Source organism: Balaenoptera musculus, chromosome 19 (genome assembly GCF_009873245.2).
Source record: "Balaenoptera musculus isolate JJ_BM4_2016_0621 chromosome 19, mBalMus1.pri.v3, whole genome shotgun sequence".
Classification (NCBI taxonomy): Eukaryota; Metazoa; Chordata; class Mammalia; order Artiodactyla; family Balaenopteridae; genus Balaenoptera; species Balaenoptera musculus.
The window spans coordinates 47479511-47498984 of NC_045803.1; the positions used below are offsets into that span (position 1 = coordinate 47479511).

Genomic DNA, 19474 nt, shown 5'->3' on the forward strand with positions numbered 1-19474 from the left:
CGTGAGTGATCTGCTTCTCCCGGTTCCATGGGCCCAGGCCACACTTGTACTGATACTTCCAACCAGCAAAGCAACTCGATGTTCGCACATAACAGTGTGCATTCTGGACACTAATGGTAGCACCTCCCAGTCTTGCACCTGCCTGGACTCACCCTCTCACCACTATAGGAAGAGGGAGGAGATGGGGCCATAACAGACCGCAGTTCAGATTATCACAAAGAAAGAAGAGACATGTAGAAGCAAGCATAATTAATAAAGGAGGAGGTGTGAACAGAAACACAAAGCTGACAGAGGCAGTCGTGAGAGGAGCTGGAAATTAGGGATGCAAACAAACAAGGCTTCTAAATCTGTGCATTATTCAGGACTAAGAGTCTGAAAACCTCCAGAGGGTGGCCTGGGTCATGTGGGTGAGCAGGGATGGGACTAGGGTGGCTGGGAGGAAACCAGTCTTCCTGGGATTATTCTGGGTTGTCTGAATTCCCCTTCACAATGAGCATTCACAAGTCCAGCTGATCCATAACTTAGTTTAATCCTTTGTGGGGTGCATCCTGGGCAGCAAGGAACCTCTGTCTGCCCCAGAGGGTCCAGCCCAGATGGAGGAGAGTGGTCTCTTCTGACCGCTGCCCTAGACTCCTGTTTCAGTGCCTAATTAAGATCCATCTTCCCACTCAAAAGCAGGCTGGGGGACCCCAGGCTCCCCTCCTCCTATACCGGGCTCTCCATCGGCCTCACTTGTACCCCCTGCCCCACTTCCTGCAAGGTCTGAGGCCTCTTTGGCTGTTGGGCCTGCAGTCCTAGCCCGGCCCTTGTTCTAAACAGGTGGGCAGAAGGGCAAGTAGGGCTGTGCATCCAGGTGCTGGTAGGGGAGAGGCATGGGTGAGCCTCAGGGCCCTGGGTCCCACCGGGAAATGTGCTCCTGAGCTGGAAAGGAAGAGAACAGAACAAGGGTCAGTGACAGCCCAGGCAGTCCTGGGTTGGGGACCCTGCTGCACTAGGTCCAGAAGTAACCATGATCCCACTTGCAGCTCCAGATCCTTCTAGCAGGTGCTGCTGGGGGCTGATTCTGGGCTAGGTCTCATCTCTGTCCCCACCACAGTTCACTGTGCTCTAGGGAATCAGGGAACGCTGAAGAACCCGCTGGGTCCCCATGTGGCAGCTTTAGTGACAGGAGGAAAGGGACCTTGGCGAAATCCCCAGCCGGGCTGTAGTTCTGGTCCTGCCCCTGCGTGGCTGAGCCCAGGCCAATCTCCCTCTCTGTGCTTCAGGGGCCTACAGGTCCAACGAGGCCCTGAGCAGGATGTCCTCGTGGCCCTGTGTGCTCAGACACTCTAGACTGTTCATCTGGATATCCCCAGGGGCCAGGGGCCAGAGGAGGGGAGCCATGGGAAGGCCCTCACCAAACTGGCAGATGTAACGGTTTCGGGTTTTACAGCGCTGGTCGTTCCAATTGAAGGCGGCCGATGCCTGCAGTTCCACACAGTTGCCAAACCTGCCAAGATTGTTGAGTGCTCAGGGTGGAGGAATGAAATTATGAATCCTTAAATCCTCCCCGATAGTGGGCCACCTGCGTCTAGGGAGGTGCCTCTTAGGTGCCCCCGTCCCACGTATGGGGCTTCTGGGAGCCAGCCCCAGCCCCTGGCTCCATGCCTGCTCCTCAGAGCGCTGCAGCCCTCTCTTCTCGGGGTGCAGTGGGGACAGCGCCACCCACCGCTGCAGCCCTCAGCCATGCCGGCCACTGCGGGTGGGGGCAGGGGGCTTGGAACAGACAGGCCCACATCTTTCCTCCCAGCAGGAGAAGGTATGCCTGGGGGCCCACCGAGCCGGCTTACTCTAGGGATGGGCCAGGGGTCTGGGCATGGCTGCCATCAAGGAGGTCAAAGGAGAACTGGGCGGGGTATCTGGAGCCTTGGTGGCCACACAGCCTGACCACCTCCCCCCTGCCCTGGGCATTCCTGGGCTTTGAAGACCAGGGCTGGGCCTCAGTGCAGGCGGGCCAGTGGGCAGATGTGTGCACAAGTGGACGCAGGTGGGTGGCCAGCTAAGGAGGGCAGAATCAGTGCATTGATACAGGCAGAGGGGGCACGGTGGGGGGGAGGGATGGATAGATAATAGAGAGACGGAGAGACAGCTGGGGGGATGATGGGGACTGTGGATGGATGACGCCTTCTTGGGTTCCCTCTCTTTTATGTGAGCCCCTGGAGGTCAGGGATGTACCTCATCTCAGCACTGGGCCCATAGCCAGCTGTGCCCAGACTTCCTGGCACCTGGGCACCAGGTAAGGCCCAGACCCTCAGGGCGCTCAGCCAAGCAGCAGGCAGGGTGGAGGTTGTTTAGCGGTGTCTGAAGGCTCAGCAAGCAGGCCCAGGTGAGAAGGTGGACCCAGGGGAGGGAGGGCACCCCAGACTCACCCCTGGTTGTCAGGCTGCCCAAAGGCGAAACTGGTGAAGGACTGGTGCTCCCCGGTGGTCCAGCGGAAGGAGTCCTTAGCGGTCTTGTAGGTGAGCCCTGAGCCACAGCAGCCAAGGCTGGCCCCATACCCGAGATCCCTGGGCCCCACTGGCAGCCCGGGCTCCCTGCGATGAGGGCCTGAGCCCAGAGCCTGCTGCCCAATGCCTGTCGACCCCCAGCCCTTAAGCCCCCTTCCCAGCACTTCCAGCCCCTCTGGTGGCTCTCCCTCCCTTCGGCTCTCTCCACAGGGAAAGGAGTCACCAGCCTGACCACTGGCCCCATTCTGGGCCCCAAGCCCTCACGACACCCTTACTGCCCACTGGTAGGTGCTCTGGGTTTCCACGGCCCAGATTCCTGGAGCAGCGTGAGGCATCCCAGCCCCACACTCATTGCATCCCTCCCCCCTCCCCCAATCAGCCAGGCACTCACCGATCCAGAAGTTCCTGGTCTCGAAGTCATTGTTGGTCACCTCGTTGGTGGTCTCCAGGCGGCCCAGGTAGAAGGCGAGGATGTCCTGCACTTTCTGGCTCTCAATCTGGGCTAGCACCCCGCCCTTTCCCTGTAACCCCCGCTCCGGGTCATGCTGGCCCCAGAGCTCAGGCCAGCCCTTCCTTTCCATCCTGCCACCCACCGTGGCCATGGATGTCAAATCTGTGTGCTGGCCGGGCTGTCCTCAGCCCCCAAAAGCCTCCTGCCTCTTAGAGCAGAGTCTGCCTTCTCTTCCCTGCCCACAGCTCCTCTGGCAGGGTCCCACCCTTGGAAGGGTTTTGTTTCACCTGCTCAGTGTCTTTAATACATTTGAATTGGTTGCCAACATTAGTAAATTGAGAGAGCTCAGTGAAAATCTGAATTTCTGGTTCTCTCGAAAAATTCCAGGTCCTGGCCTCCCTGAACTTGCATTCCTGCCTGGCAGCCAGCAGCTCGAGCTGAGTCAGGATGGCCCCTTAGATGGGGGTTGAGTGGGGCCTTGTCCCTGGGTCCCTCAGCTCATTAAGTGACCTCCTGGCTTCCATGGGCCTCTGAGTTGTAACCCCTGCTTTATACTAAAGATGAGAGTCAGGAGAAGTCAAAGGAATTCATCTCTTAGCCCAGGGTCCCTCTGTTAAGAACCCAGGGGGGTGGTCCCTGGGAAGGCAGGGGCCAACCATTACCTGGCATTTCATCTTGGCTCCATAATAGGTGTCTGCCTCTGAGGACACCATGAAACAGTCGCCATCGATCCTCAGGTCACAGGTGTGGAAGGGAAAGAGCACCCTGGCTGGGGGGAGGGAAGCCTGATTTTGTGTGTGGGCACCTCAGAATCATTACCCTTCCGGTCCTGCCAGGATGTTAAGCTCAAGGTACCCCTTCCTCTGGCCACCAAGCAGGAGAGGGGGTTGGGGTCAGTGGTGTGCTGGTAAATGTGTAACAACCAGCTCTCTCTCTCAAAAAGAAAAAAGTCTATGATTTTAGCATTGCTATTTCTGTGGTGGTGTAAAGACCCCCCACCATGGCCAAGTTCAAGCTACCACTGTGACGTCACTGTTCGGGGAATGGGGAAGAGGTGCATACGATGGGCTCCTGTGAGCTGGTCCGAGCCGGACCCAGCACCATGCTGAGGGGGTCCTGGGAGGGGCTCGTCTTGTTGGGGGGCTTTGCAGCAGGACTCACTGGCACACTGGGCTCCCCCATAGCCAACATCACAGACGCAGGAACACTCCTCTTCCCGGAACCGGCCGTGCACGCACTGCACGCTGCACCGCACTGCCAGGATGGGGCAGGGGAGGGGACGGCACTCAGCTGGCAGCCACTGGGCCCCAGGCTGCCCCTCACAGGCCACGGATGTGCGCAGAATGGCCAACCACAGCAAGAACACCCCCCCACCCCCCCCAGAGATGGAACCCATCTGGGCTCCCAACCGCTGCCACATTTGGCATCTTTGGTTTGATCTTGTAGAGAGAAGCAAATCGGGGTTTGGGAGTGGACCTGCTCATGGTCAAAGAGCTGGGGGGTGGGGGACAGTGGGAAAGGAATCCACTTCTGGATCCTAATACTGTCCTCCTCCCACCATCCCAGAGCCTGAGGGGCCGATCTGATTTCACTTTGAATTCCCTGCGCAGCGCAGGGTCTGGCAGACCGTCGGTGCTCAGTGAATGCTTATTGGATGAGGATATGCTGTGCGAGGATCACTCCCTGGGTCCCCCGGCTGGTCACAATCCAGAACTCCAGGTGCCCCTCACCTTGGCAGTATCTGCCTGTGTAACCCGGGGGACAGTGGCAGTGGCAGGTGCTGAGGTTGAGATGTCCGTGGTTCCGGCAGCTCATGCGACATGGGTTCCTGGGGACCTCTGGTCGGATAAGAAGGAAACACTGAGAGGGGGCCTCTCCCCGGCAGGCCAGGCAGGTGCCTCCCTGAGTGCTGAGGGCCAGGGCTTCTGGGACAGTCCCTCAGGATGCTGCCAGCCTCCTCCAGGATCACCAGATCAAGCTGCCCCAGCCAGAGGCAGGCAGGGTGGGGCACTTACCACACAGCCCCCCTGCGTGGTCCCAGGCTTTGAAGCAGCCCGAGACGCTAGCTGTGCAGAGCGAACACCAGGCGCCCTTCTTGTAGGGGACGATGGTCTTCCCGTTGACCTCCCAGTTGCCTCTGTGAGAGCAAGCAGCAGAGGCTGGAAGGGCCTGGCCTTGGGCCTTGCTGCCTGCCCCACCAGCCCCTTCAGCTCCTTCTGGCCCAGCCAGGAAGCTGGGAGCTGGGTGAGACAGGGAGACTTCCTAGGAAAGAAAAGATGACCTCCAAACTAATACTGGGCAGATGCCCTGAACGCTGGGTGGTGCCTCCAGGAAGGGGCATCTGAGAAGAAGCCGCATTCTGCGTGGCCAGAATCTTGGGTGCTGCCCACTTCTGCACCCTCTCCCTTTCCTCCTCCTTCCCTCTCCCACCAGGGGTAAAGGCCTGTGGGCGGGTGGGTGAGTGTCTCACCCTGGGTGACAGCATCCCCTACCCCGCAGCCCAGCAGGGGACGGCAGGGCAGCTGCCGTGGAGGAGGCTTACCCGGGAGAGTAGGCACAGACAAAGGCTTCCATCTCACCCTGGGCCCCAGGGCAGGGATGCCGCCCACAGCCCAGCTGGCTCGAGGTGGCCCACACGAGCTGCAGGAGACACAGTGGCTCAGAAACCCTCTCATGGGCCACCTCCACTCCTAGTCTGGGGACCAGCAGCCTAGATGATGCCCCCCTGGGAAGGGTGGACACAGCTCTTGCCCCAAACCAAGCAGATAAACAGTTGTGTCACCTCCCTGGGGACCCCAGGAGCAGTAGCTGTGCTGGGCAGGGATATAAGGATGGGTGGGAATAGTCTAGAAAGGCCTTCTGGGTCGGGAGGTGAGGGTCAGCAGATACCTGAAGGGAAGGGAGATTGTGGATAGTGGAGGAGAGTGGGAAAAGAAAGACTTGGACATCAAAGGCCTTGTGATGACTGGAAAAATGGCCACAACCCTTCACTCCTCCCTACAGCCCCCTCTTTATAAAATGTGGCTTTGCAGTTCTTTGCATCAAGAGGAGGAATCTCTTTCCCACACCTTGAATCTGGCTGGCCCTGTGGCTTCTGTTGGCCAACAGAATGCAGGGGAAATGATATTGAACCGTTTTAAACCTAGGCCTCAGGAGACCCTACAATTTCCACTCATTCTCATAGAACTCTCATGCTCAGCCTCCACGTGAACAAGGCTGCTGGAGGTTGAAGAACCTTATAGGGCAGAGGTGAGCCAGTTGAGGCCACTCTAGACAGCCAGCTCCCAGCCAACCCAGCAGCTGACTGCAGTTGCAGGAGTGGGCCCAGCCAAGACCAGAAGAAACTTTCCACTGAGCCCAACCCAAACTGCCAAACTGCAGAATCGTAAGATGCTATATTTGGGAGTAGTGCGTCATGCAGCAACAGCTAACAGATACAGGTCTTTAATAGTATTCAAAACTTAGATTTAGAGTTTTAGAATCAGTGACAACTTGGAAATAGCACAAATGGTCAATACACAGGAATAGCCAAGCAAACTCTGGTAGCCACTAAAAATGACCAGCATGAGGCGGGGAGAAATGCACATGTAGTCAATACCTATGTACCCAACAATTAGAGAATATGCATTCTTTCTAGGAGTGCATGGAACTTTTGCAGACACTGACCCCTCACTAAGCCACAAAGCAAGATTCAATAAATACTCAATAACCAACATCCTACGGGACACATTCTATGAATTCAATGCAATAGAATGTAAAGGAAATAATTTACTATTATTATTAATTAATTTTTTAAAAAAAATTTTTTGGCTGCGTGGCTTACAGGATCTTAGTTCCCTGACCAGGGACTGAACCCAGGCCCCGGCAGTGAAGGCGTGAAGTCCTAACCACTGGACCACCAGGGAATTCCTAAGGAAATAATTTAGAAGTAAGTAAAGGAGAAAACATAGTTTGGAAATTTAAATATACACTTCAAAATCAAAGACAGCATCATAATGGAAAATAGGAAACTCATAGACCTAAGTGACAATGAAATCACTAAATTCCAAAACTTATGGGATGTAGCTAACAAAGTTTAGAGGGAAATTGATAGCTTTAAAGGCATATACCAGAAAAGAAAAGGGAGTTAAAATTAATGAGTTAAGAAAGTAGAAGAAAGAAAATAATAAAAACAAGGGCAGAAGGACTTCCCTGATGGCACAGCGGTTAAAAATCCGCCTGCCAATGCAGGGGACACGGGTTCAATCCCTGCTACGGGAAGATCCCACATGCTGCGGAGCAACTAAGCCCATGTGCCACAACTACTGAGCCTGTGCCCTAGAGCCTGCGAACCACAACTACTGAGCCCGCGTGCCACAACTACGGAAGCCCGTGCGCCTAGAGCCTGTGCTCTGCAACAAGAGAAGCCACCGCAATGAGAAGCCCGCACACTGCAATGAAGAGTAGCCCCCACTCTCCTCAACTAGAGAAAGCCCGTGCACAGCAATGAGGACCCAACGCAGCCAAAAATAAATAAATAAAAAATAAATAAATTTATAAAAAAAAAGAGCAGAAATTAATAAAAAGAAGAATAAAGTTGTGGATGGTTGGAAAAAAGAGAGAAGGAAAACAAACAAAAAGCTGATTCGTTAGAATAGACAAACCTCTGGGAAGACTGGTAAAGAACAAAAGAGAGAAGGCACAAATAAATACAATCGAGAATTTTAAAAGGACATAGCTGCAGACACAGGAAACATTTAAAAAATCTGTTTAATTCTAGTTTAAAATCTCTGTTAAATAATTAACAGTTAGGACCAACAAACTGGAAAATATAAAATGGATAGTTTCCTAGAAAATAGAACTTGGCAAAACTGTCTCAAGAAGAAATAGAAAATCTGAAATGATCTACGACCATTTCTAAAAGTTGGATCAGTAATTAAAAATCCATGGATACATACACATACACACAAAACAATCAAAAAATAGGACAAGGCCCGAATAGTTTTACAGGACAGTTACAGCAAATGTTATAGAAACTATTCCAGGAAACAGAAAATGAGGCAAAGCCTCCAACTCATTTTATGAGGTTAATATAAACCAGGTGAGGGCAGTATGAGAAAAGAAAATCAGAGGTCAATTTCACTATCAAATAGTATTTAGGAAACCAAATATAGCAATTAATTAAAAACAACAATAACACACACACACACACACACACACACACACACACACACACCCTACATCGGTTTATTTCGCATCACATCATATATACAATGGAATACTACTCAGCCATAAAAGAGAATGAAATTTTGCCATTTACAGCAACAAGGATGGACTTGGAGGGCATTATGCTAAGTGAAATAAGTCAGACAGAGAAAGACAAATACTGTATGATCTCACTTATATGTGAAATCTAAAAAATACAACAAACCAGTGAATATAACAAAAAAAGAAGCAGGCTCACAGATATAGAGAACAAACTAGTGATTACCAGTGGGGAGAGGGAAGGGGGGAGGGCAGTATAAGGGTAGGGGAGTAACAGCTACAAACTATTAGGTATAAAATAAACTACAAGGATACATTGTACAACATGGGGAATATGGCCAGTATTTTATAATAACTATAAATGGAGTATAACCTTTAAAATTTGTGAATCACTATATTGTATACCTGTAGCTTATATAATACTGTACAACTGTACTTCAATATAAATAAATAACTAAATAAATATGAATCATGAAACTGTGAGCTGATAATTGCTGAAGCTGGATGATAGGTAGATGGGGGTTCATTATATCACTTTGATTGCTTTGTATATATTTGAAATTTTCTATAATAAAATGTTTAAAATATGTGACCAGGAAGATGTAGTGTCATGTAACAGCTTTGTACACACACAAAAAAATTATTCATGTATTTCATCACTGTAGATAGTTAAGGAAAAACCTTGTAATTATTTCAATAGTTGCGCTAAAGGCATTTGATAAAACACAAAACCTGTTCATGACTTTAAAAATCCTTAACAAACTTAGATTAGAAAGAAGTGTCTGTAACCTGATAAAGGCTACTTATTAAATTCATATGAAAGAATCAGGAGAAAGAATCAAGAATAGCCAAGAAATTTTTGAATGATAATAATAACATGGGGGATTTTCCTGTCAAAACTTTTTATAAAGCCATAATAATTAAAGCACATATATGCAGGAGTAAACAAAAAAAGCAACAAAATAGAAGAGAGAACTCAGCAACAGACCCATGTGGATATGTGAGCTTGGTATATGACTGAAGTGGCATTAGAGTCTGTGGGGGATTCAGTACTTAATACAAGAAGTAAAAAAAAAGATAAAATTAAATCCTACATCACTAGATGGCTTAATGACTTCAATATGAAAAAAAGGAAAACATTTAAACTTTGGAAGAAAATACAGGAAGACTATCTTGCTGATGTCAGAGTTGAAAAGGATTTCTTAAACATGATACAACAAATGGATGAACTATAATGAAAAACAAGAGAAAATTGATTACATTAATATTAAAATCTTCTGAAAGATTTATCTTATAAAAGATAACATAAACAAAGAGAAAATACAAGCCATGTATCAGAAAAAAAGTATCTGCAACCAATATGACCAACAAAAAGTACAAAGAATATAGCAAAGATGTTTACAAATTAATAAGGGAAAGATGAAATTAACAGGCAATGAAGAGAACAGAAAAGAGGCTCAGTCCCACATGTAATCAGGGAAATGCAAATTAAAAACAGAATGAGGTAGCATTTCACAGCCTTGAGTTGGCAAAAATTAAGGAGCTGACAATACTCCTTAATGAATAGAGTAAGAATGGGGAGTGAGAACTGGTTTGTGGGCAGGAGTAGAGTTGGCGACATCACTTTGGCAATAGCTACTAAGGTTGTAGGTGCGTTCTCCCTCTGACCCAGCCGTTCCCCTTCCAAGTGTGTCCTAGAAAAAGTCTGGACACATATGTACAAGAGGACCGGAACTAGGATTTATGCATTGCAGTATGACTTGGGATAGTAAAAAAAAGTGGAAGTAACCCAGATGCCTGTAAATTGCAGTTTATTCATAGTGAATCACACATGCATGCTCGGATCAATGGAAACAAATCTTACAAATGTGGTCTGAAGTGATGAACACAAATTGCAAAAGGAGATGTACAGAGAGAGCACTTAGGTAGGATTTAATAACACACAACCCACTTGCACAAGTAGAAAAGGTATCAAAACCCTTCCACGTGTAGTAAAGGTATTAAAACATGCTTGGGGAAATTCCCTGAGGGACCAGTGGTTAGGACTTGGTGCTTTCACTGCTGGGGCCCTGGTTCCATATGTGGTCGGGGAACTACCCTCGGCCAAAACAAAAAAACAAAACAAAAAACAAACAGGGACTTCCCTGGTGGTGCAGTGGTTAAGAATCCGCCTACCAATGCAGGGGACATGGGTTTGATCCCTAGTCCGGGAGGATCCCACATGCCGCGGAGCAAATAAGCCCATGCACGGCAACTACTGAAGCCCACGCTCCTAGAGCCCGCGCTCCGTAACAAGAGAAGCCACTGCAATGAGAAGCCCGTGCACCGCAACGAAGAGCAGCCCCCGCTCGCCGCAGCTAGAGAAAGCCGGCACGCAGCAACGAGAACCCAACGCAGCCAAAAGTAAATAAATAAATAAATTCATATAAAAAATGTTAATGTCACGCAAAAAAAAAAGCAACCAAAAAACCAACCCACTACCCTGCAAGTTGATGCGTAAAAGTAACCATAAAAAAAAAAAAAAGAAAGAGAAAAACATGCTTGGGATTTTGCCTGTGTTTTCTAGCGCTGGATCATAGTACGTAAACGATGCCAGTTATAGAGAAGATGTTCAACAAATTTTGTTGAGGGGGAAAAAAAGGAAACATGGGGTGTTTTACCTGGACTTCAGCAAGGTTACCTCTGGGGAGGGACAGAGGAAAGGGCAGAAGGAGGGCTTACGCTTAGTTTTGTTTTTTTTAAGAGGTGAGAAACAAATATAGTTAACATTTTCTAATGCTAGGTAGTGGATAAGAAGGAGTCCGTTATTTGATTTAGGTTTGAAATATTTCATATTTAAAGCTGAAAAAAGTAAAACTAAACAAATGGGAGGAAAAGCAACCACCAATTTTAGGCCAAACTGCAGACCTCCGAACCAGCCCAGCAGGGCTGGGGCCTTAGAGCCGGTACCCGGGCCTCACCTGAGTGTAGTGGGCGCAGGTGGCATTGGGGGCACACTCGGCCGCTGCCTGGCTGTACTGCTGCCCCTCCAAGAACCACAGGCCCACCACGTGGGTGAAGGACACCGAGCTCACGGGCAGCAGCTGCACATTCCAGCCCACTTGCGGGGTAGCCCGGGGCACAGAGGCTGGCCTTGGGGCTGGGGCGCCACAGAGGGCTGCCCGGGTCTGGGCCTGTTGGGCCAGGCTCTCGCTCCAGTCCTGGGGAGAAGGACCACAAACAGCAACATCAGCAGGGGGCCCCTGGGCCAGGCCTTAGTGATCCAGCCCCCCCCCCCAAGCATATCCAGAGTTGCTGGTCCTGCAGAGAAGAGACCCCAGCCCAAACAGGGGTCCTGCTTGGCTGCTTGAGTGCTCTGAGCTGCTTTCACCGACTTCACTGGGGCCAGGGAAGGTCAGACAGGACCTGCAAGGGGTGCTCCAAGGTGGTGTTGGAAGAGCACCTGCTCTGTCTGGACCCCCCACCCAGAGCCCGGCTCCACCCGGGACTGAGAGCTTCCATCCTTCTGACTCCAGTGGCGGGTACCCTCAGGCCCCGCCCACTAAGGGGGATGGGTGTTCCCGGGTGCAGGTGCCAGCCCACGTGATAGGATGGGCCTCTGCCGTAATTTTTCCCATCTAGTAATGGGAGCCCTGGACAGTGCCCAAGCCTTCAAACTGGTTCCGTGTTAGGTAAAACTGACCCTGGCCATTGTCAGAAAGGCTCCCTCTTGGCTTCCCTTCTGTGATGCAAAAAGTTGCAGCAGCCATACCGCTGTGTCTTATTCCCTAAATCTGGTTTTGGAGTTCATAGGGGCACCAGCTGGGAGTCAGGACCAGAGAGGGTGTAAAAGGTCTCCAGGGCCTCAGCGCTTTGGTCTCAGCAAGCAGAGTTCTCTGCAGTGGGCCTAATCTGCTCTTCCCACCACGTACCAGCTGCCCTTTTCCCTACCCCCATCCAACAGCCCCTCATCCTCTGAAACAGGGGGCTCAGCAACCAGGATGACATGTGTCACCCAATCGTCATGCCCTGGTCCAGCCCAGCCCCCTCATTCCAGCTGTGTGACCTCCAGCAGTCTCCTAATCTCCATGAGACTCAACATACTCTTCTGTAAAATGAAAAATAAGGTGGGAGTTCCCTGGTGACCTAGTGGTTAGGATTCCGGGCTTTCATTGCCATGGCCCAGGTTCAGTCCCTGGCCGGGGAACTGAGATCCTGCAAGCCGTGCTGTGCGGCCAAAAAAACCCAAAAAACAAAAACAAAAAAAAACAAACCAAAAAAACCAGATAATAAGGTACGCATAGGGTAAGATTGTGTGAGGATTAAATGGATGCAGAGAGAAAAGTGCTGTACTTAGGGCCTGACCTGCAGCAGCCCGGGCAGATGGTGGTTGTGATTTTACTGCTGATGGGGACGAGCTGGGAGCAGCGGGGACTGCGTGGGACACCTCAGCAGCCCGGACCACCCCCAAGCCTCAGCCTCCACTGGGGTGCCCAGGGCCAAAGCTGTGGGTGTGACAGAGGCTGAGTGGTGGGGCTCCACTTGCATTTTTTATGAAATGCTGTTTTCTAAGACTTTGGCAGCAGGGCCATGGGAAGTGTAGAAACTGACTGGAACACCCTCACACCGGACACTAGGGCTGGGAGCGTGGGCATGAGAGCCAGGACCTGGGCCTGAGGAGAGTCAGAGCCGCCGCCGAGCAGGGAAAGGGGGAGAGGCGACCCCCCTCCTGCCCACCCCACCCCCACCTCCTGGGAACCTGACCCTGGAGCTCTCAAGGTCGCCACCGCTGCGCCAGCCTCAGAGGAGTTTATGGGAAGCAGTCATGGGGAACCCTGCCTACCCCACACTGCCCCTCCCTCGCTCCCTCGACTGTTACCATGGGAGGGGGCAGCTGGGGTCCCATACTATGGGGCAGTGTTTCTGGGCCCCAGGATGACACCTTCAACCCTGAAGCCCCGAGGGAGTGGTGGGAAACACTATACCCCGCTCCCCGGCCCCCAGTGAATGAGCAGGGAATTTGGGAGGGGGCCCCTCCTAGTCGCCTAGACAAACTGCTGAAGAAGCAGTGGATCTGGTCACACACAAGCCTCACCCCTCCCACCCCCAGCAGGATGCTTCTCCCTCCCTGACTAGCCTCCCATCCTGCTGGGACTCTTTTGTGATGCTCCTCTTTCTTGGAGGAGGGGACCCCAGCTCTTTCCATGTCTTCTGGTCTCCGGGGCAACGGGAAGGGTTGCAAGGAAAAGCCGAAGGGCTGCCTTTCTGGGGGAGGAGGAAGCAACGGCCCCCCTCCACGCCCCCCAGCAACCAGGCGTGGTCCCAGAGTGGGCAAGTTGACTGGCCGCTGTCCCACTCTGCCAGGTGAAAGGGCACCTGGCACTGGCATGGCCTCCTCAGTCCTCTTCAGGGTTGCCCCTCCAGTCGCCCCCTTGGCCAGCCCGGGTTGGGGGTACTCACCATTCTCTGCATGTTGGCTGCAGGGGGGTGGACCCGGCTGCGCAGGCGGTTGTGCAGGGAGAGGAGCAGGAAGCTCTCCTTCTCGCTCAGGGCTGGGGCGGGAGACAAGGTCAGGCCACCTGAGCAGTGGGACCTGGCCCGGCCCCTGGGTGATGGGGCGGGGGTCACCATGGCAAGATGAGAATGCAACCCTGCACTTATGGAACAAGACCTGAGATGGGACGAGATGATGGTGGGTGTGTATGGGAGGACCCGGAGCAGAGGGGTGGGGAGAGGTGGAGAGAGCAGTGGGGCTGAGACGGAGAGACAGGTGTAGGTGTAAAGGAGCCTTAGGCTGAGAGCTGGGGCTGGGGTGATAGAAGGGAATGGGGGCCTGGGGACTAGGTGTGAAGAGGGGTCCAGCCCTGGGCTCGCAGCGGCCCCTCTGGCTGGGGCTTCTCTCGGCCACTGAGTCTCTTCTGGGGTCCCTGCTGCAGGCTCCCAGTGTTCTTCCTTCACCCCCAAGCCTGGGCCCACTTCCCTTCATCCTTCTGCCCCAGTCCCAGCCTCCTCCATCCATCTCCGGCCCCTGGACTGTTCGAGGGTGGCTCTGTAAATCACACCAGCCTGCCCAGGGCTCAGGCCTGGGAACTGGCTTCCAGAAGCCCCCTGGGACCCTCTGCAGAGCTCATAGCTCCTCCACTTTTTCCTCACCCCGCGGCCCCTTACCTCCAGGCACTGGAACCTGCTTCTCCTGTAGCTGGAGTGGGCGCACCTCTGCCCAGGTCATGCCAAGGAGAGCCAGGAGCACGGGCAGGAGGCCAGGCCGGTGGCCCCCCAGCCCCGGGGAGGGCTGCAGCCTCAACATGGGCCTGCTGGGTGCTCGGGGCTCTGCCTGGCTCAGCTGTCCAGCCCGCTTCCCAGACTGGATGGAGCTATTCACAGTCTCTAAGAGTCAGGCTGGGCTGGCAGACAAAAGGGGGAGGCTGGTGAGTAATCGGTGAGTCCAAACAGCCTCCCTTCCTTGGCGCTGGCATGAAAGGAGACAGACAGCTCCAGTCCCAGGGCTCCCTCCCTCCCTCCCCCGGCTGCTGACCTGGTCAGCCCGCCCGCCTGCCGACAGCCAACCGACCAACCTACCGAGTGGTTCGCAGCGACCCCGTGGCCCCTGCTAATCATTGCAGGATTATCGGAGCCCTCGGGGAGCCCTCGGAGACCCTGCTGATTGGCCCGCAGACATTCCAGGGCTGCAGATTAACGAATAATGGCTGTGCCCATGCTGGAACAGTGTCCTCCAGGCCCATGGGCAGCTTCTCCTCCCAGGCCCAGGCCCAGGGAGTCTGCAGCCATGTGCCCTGTGGGCGGGCAAGAACTGGGCAAGACCCCAGGGGAGTTCTTTCCTTTCTTGGGAAGCCCTTCCCAACCCCCAGCCATGAATTAAACATAGGCGGGTGGTAACCGCACACCAGTCAGGTGCCGCCGGTGGGTGGGGGCACTGGGGCGGTGGGTTTGTAGGGGAGTTGGCAGGGGCTGCCCCAGGGGGGAGGAAATGGGTGCCTTAGGACAGTCTGTCTGGGTCGTGTGGGGGGCTGGGCCCCAGCCCTGGTGCCCCCCCAGGCCCACCCACGTGACTGCAGGCCAGGAGAGGGCAAAAGCAGGAGGAGAGCACGTGATGCCCTTGGCTGACTCAAGTCCTGCTGGGAACAAGTCGGCCTCCAGACAAACAGGCAGGAGGGCAGCCAGTTGCCATGATGCTCCGGGGCCTGGCTGCGGCCAGCACAGTCCCACTGGAATAAGCTGAAGCAGATCTGCACCATGGCCCACATTTCTTAGAAAATAAAATTTGTCCCACAGGCCACAGCCAAATGCCCACATTCCTCTCAGGGCAGATCAGAGGTTTTTCAGCCATCCCAAAGGACAGCCCTGAAAGCCAGGTACTTCTTCCTTCTGGAGTTTGTGTGACCCCTGACCCCTGGACCAGCACCCTCTCAGAACCAGGTGTCAGTTCCCTGGAAGCTCTGCTGAGAGGCAAGTGGGCTTGGCTTTTGAGGGGGAAACACCGATGGAATGTGGATACCTTTGTGGATGTTGGGGAGTGGAGACAGGGCCAGGCACAAGGACCCCTAAGCCAGTCTGGGGTTGGGGATCCCCCTGTAATACCCAGGGCCTGAGGAGTTTCTTCTCCCTCAAACGGATGACCAGACAACCTCAAATTCACCCTGTCTGGGTCCCAGCAATGCTTAATAAAACAGGGATATTTTTCTGTAGCGTTTACAAAGCAGCTTCGAATATGTGAATTCACTTAATTGTTGCAACAACCCGGGGCAATAGAAGATGAGGAGCCCATTTTTTAGATGCGGAAGCTGGGCTCAGTGTGCCTGAGGGACTTGCCCCAGGTCACCCGGCGGGCACATGGTGCATCCCAGCTAATCCGGGGGCTCTGTCTTCACATTCATTCCCAGACCCTGGTGCAGATCTGCTTTAGTTCACATCACGGCCTTTTGAATTCAATTCCCACAGCCCTGCTCTGCACCAGGTAACAAAAGACCCAGTTCCTGCTCCTGGGCTTTGAAGATAAATGTGGCTAGTTTTCCTGTAGTACAATGCTGGGCACGTGACACAGGTGGGAGGAAAATATACTTTGGGGCCTGGGGTGGAACAACTTTTGAGCGGCCCTGGCTCACCGTAAGAGGAGGCCAGGGCGAGCCCGGCTTTCAGGAGCCGGAAGAGGAGAAGCTGAGCAGAGAAAATGCCAGACCAGACATCTGAAGGCCTAGCTTCTATCTGAGGTGCTCTCTGTGACCCTGGGATTGTCACTTCCACCCTGGGTCTCAGTGTCCAATGGTGTAAAGCAGGGGTGACAATCTCGCTGGACTCCCTAACTAGGGCATTGCACTTTGGTGTATGTAATATTTCCTCCTGGGTCCAAACTTTTTATAGGAACCTGCTGAGTGGTTGTAGTAGGGTTTGAGAATGGGCATCCAATTTCTTGCAAGACAAATTTCCCCAATAAGCAACTTCTATTCTGATTTCTATCATCATAGGTTAATTTTATTTGTTCTGAATTTCATATAAACAGACTCATAGAATATACTAGCTCTGAGGCCTGGTCTCCTTTGCTCCATGAAACGTCTGTGAGATTCATCCATGTTGTTGTTTAGTATTAGTAGGTTGTTTTTGCTTTTGTCATTGTTGTTGCTCTAATTGATGGTAGTGTTTCATTGTATTTTCATTCTCCTACAGATGGTTATTTGGGTTGTTTTTGTTTATTATGAATAAAGTTGCTATAAACATGATTGTACAATTTAAAATTTTCATTTAATAAACACGTAAAAAAGAAAGAAAAGACAAAATTACCCAAATCCTGAAGGAAAGAGGGGACATCATCACAACTGATCCTACAGAAATCAGAAGGGTTGTAAGGAAATATTAAGAGCAAACTTTATGTCAACAAAATAGACAACATAAGAACAATGGACAAATTCCTAGAAAGACAAATTACCAAAAGTGACTCAAGAAGAAATAGAAAATCTAAAAAAAAAAAGAAGAAGAAATAGAAAATCTAAGTAGATCTATCACAACAAAAGAAACTGAATGAAAAAGTCTTCCCACAAAGAAAAGCTTAAGTGCAAATGGCTTCACTGGTGAATTCTGTCAGTATTTAAGGGAGAAGTAATACCAATCATACATAACCATTTTCAGAAAGCAGAAGAGGAGGAGGATTTTCCAACTCATCTTACAAGATCAGTTTTATCCTGCTACCAAAGCCAGACAAATATATCTCAAGAAAAGAAAACTATAGATCAGTATCACCCATGAATACAGACACAAAAGTCCTCAGTGAGGGACTTCCCTGGTGGTTCAGTGGTTAAGAATCCGCCTTCCAATGCAAGGGACGCGGGTTCGATCCCTGGTCGGGGAACTAAGATCCCACGTGCCTCAGGACAACTAAGCCTGCGTGCTGCAACTACTGAGCCTGCATGCCACAACTAGAGAGAAGCCTGCGAGCCACTACAAAAGATCAAGTGTGCTGCAACCAAGACCCGATGCAGCCAAAAATAAATAAATATTTAAACAAATAAGCAAAAAATAAATTTAAAAAAATCCTCAATGAGATATTATAAAAACGAATCTAGCACCATAAAAAATGATTAACACCATGACCAGGTAGGATTTATTCTGGGAATGGAAGGTTGGTTTAACATGTAAAAGTCAATGTAATGCACTGTATTAATAGAACAAAGGACAAAACCCATATGATCCTCTCAAAGACACAGAAAGAGCATTTGATAAAATCCCAGACCTATTCCATATGATGATGCTCAACAAACTAGGAATAGAAAGGAAATTCCTCATTCTGTTAAAGGGTCCCTGTTATGGGCTGATACAATCTGCATCCCCCCAAATTCGTATATTGAAATACTAATCCCAGTACCTCAGAATGTAACTACATTTGGACATAGTCTTTTTTTTTTTTTTTTTTTTTGGCTGCGTTGGGTCTTCGTTGCTGAGCACGGGCTTTCTTTAGTTGGGGCGAGTTGGGGCTTCTCTTGTTGCAGAGCATGGGCTCTAGGTGCGTGGGCTTCAGTAGTTGTGACATGCGGGCTTAGTTGCTCCACGGCATGTGGGATCTTCCTGGACCAAGGATTGAACCCGTGACCCCTGCGTTGGCAGGCAGATTCTTAACCACTGCTCCAGCAGGGAAGTCCTGGACATAGACTCGTGCTCTTATAAGAAGAGGAGGTTAGGATACACAGAGGGAAGACCATGTAAAGACACAGAAGATGGCCATCTGTAAGCCTAGGAGAGACCCTCAAAATAAACCAACCCTCTTGACACCTTGATCTTGGCTTTCTAGCCTCCAGAATGTGAGTAAATAAATTTCTGTCATTTAAGCCACTCAGTCTGTGGTACCTTGTTATGGCAACCTAGCAAACTCATACAGCCCCTATGGAAACCCTACAGCTAACATTGTACTTAGTGGTGAAAGACTAAATGCTTTCCCCACTAAGATCAGAAACAAGGCAAGGATGTCTACTCTCACCACTTCCATTCAACACTGTAATGCTGAATGTGCAGTTAGTGCAATAAGGCAAGAAAAACAAATTAAAGTCATCTAGATTGGAAAGGAAGAAGTAAAACAGTCTTTATTTCCAAATGATATGATCCTGTATGTAGAAAATCCTAAGCAATGTTTAAAAAAATAAACCTACTAGAACAAAGGTCTCAGGATACAAAATAAATATATAAAAATCAAATGTATTTGTATAAACTAGCAATAAACAATCCAAAAATGAAACTGAGAAATATTTCCTTTCACAATGGCATAAAAAAGCACAAGACCTAAATGCATAACACTATAAAACATTGATGAGAGAAATGGAAAAAGATCTAAATAGATGGAGAGACATTTCATATTTATGGATTAGAAGATTCAATATTGTTAAGATGCCAGTTATTCCCAGATTCATCTACTGATTCAATGCAATTCCTATCAAAATCCCACAACCTTTTTTTTTTTTTTAATATTTATTTATTTATTTTTGGCTGCGTTGGGTCTTCGTTCCTGCACACAGGCTTTCTCTAATTGCGGTGAGCGGGGGCTACTCTTTGTTGCGGTGCATGGCCTTCTCATTGCGGTGGCTTCTCTTGTTGTGGAGCACGGGCTCTAGGCGCGCGGGCTTCAGTAGTTGTGGCTCGCCGGCTCAGTTGCTCCGCGGCATGTGGGATTTTCCCGGACCAGGGCTCGAACCCATCCTGCATTAGCAGGCGTATTCTTAACCACTGCACCACCAGGGAAGCCCGCCTTTTTTTTTTTTTTAAAGAAAGTGAGAACTGGATCCTAAAATGTATCTGGAAAGGCAAAGGAATTGGA

The 19474-nt window shown here is 50.8% G+C and overlaps 1 protein-coding gene across 3 annotated transcripts; it reads right to left on the reverse strand.

Moving 5' to 3' along the window:
- Positions 1-508: 508 nt before the first annotated feature.
- On the reverse strand, positions 509-14951 carry LOC118885928 (C-type lectin domain family 18 member A-like). 3 transcript variants are annotated; one of them, XM_036835118.1, is made up of 13 exons: positions 14740-14951; positions 14329-14564; positions 13621-13712; positions 11142-11381; positions 5480-5577; positions 4953-5074; positions 4668-4775; positions 4099-4191; positions 3600-3706; positions 2878-3007; positions 2409-2586; positions 1398-1489; positions 509-921 (listed from the first exon to the last, which is right to left on the reverse strand). In XM_036835118.1, exons 2-13 carry the CDS (start codon positions 14465-14467, stop codon positions 884-886), a joined length of 1437 nt encoding a protein of 478 aa, XP_036691013.1. In that variant the 5' UTR covers positions 14468-14564; positions 14740-14951; the 3' UTR covers positions 509-883. The 3 variants fall into 3 exon arrangements, with proteins under 3 accessions (XP_036691013.1, XP_036691014.1, XP_036691012.1); XM_036835119.1 differs by having other exon boundaries at positions 2409-2505; positions 14329-14752; XM_036835117.1 differs by lacking the exon at positions 14740-14951 and having other exon boundaries at positions 14329-14659.
- Positions 14952-19474: the final 4523 nt, after the last annotated feature.

Excerpts from the sequence above, each read along its gene's own strand:
- LOC118885928 (XM_036835118.1), bottom strand. The coding sequence starts at position 14,467 with ATGTTGAGGCTGCAGCCCTCCCCGGGGCTGGGGGGCCACCGGCCTGGC. Across the intron at positions 3,707-4,098 it reads TGGGGGAGCCCAGTGTGCCA|CCAGGGTGCTCTTTCCCTTC; the intron begins GTGAGTCCTGCT and ends CCCTCCCCCCAG. Across the intron at positions 3,008-3,599 it reads GAGCCAAGATGAAATGCCAG|GGAAAGGGCGGGGTGCTAGC; the intron begins GTAATGGTTGGC and ends CGGGGGTTACAG.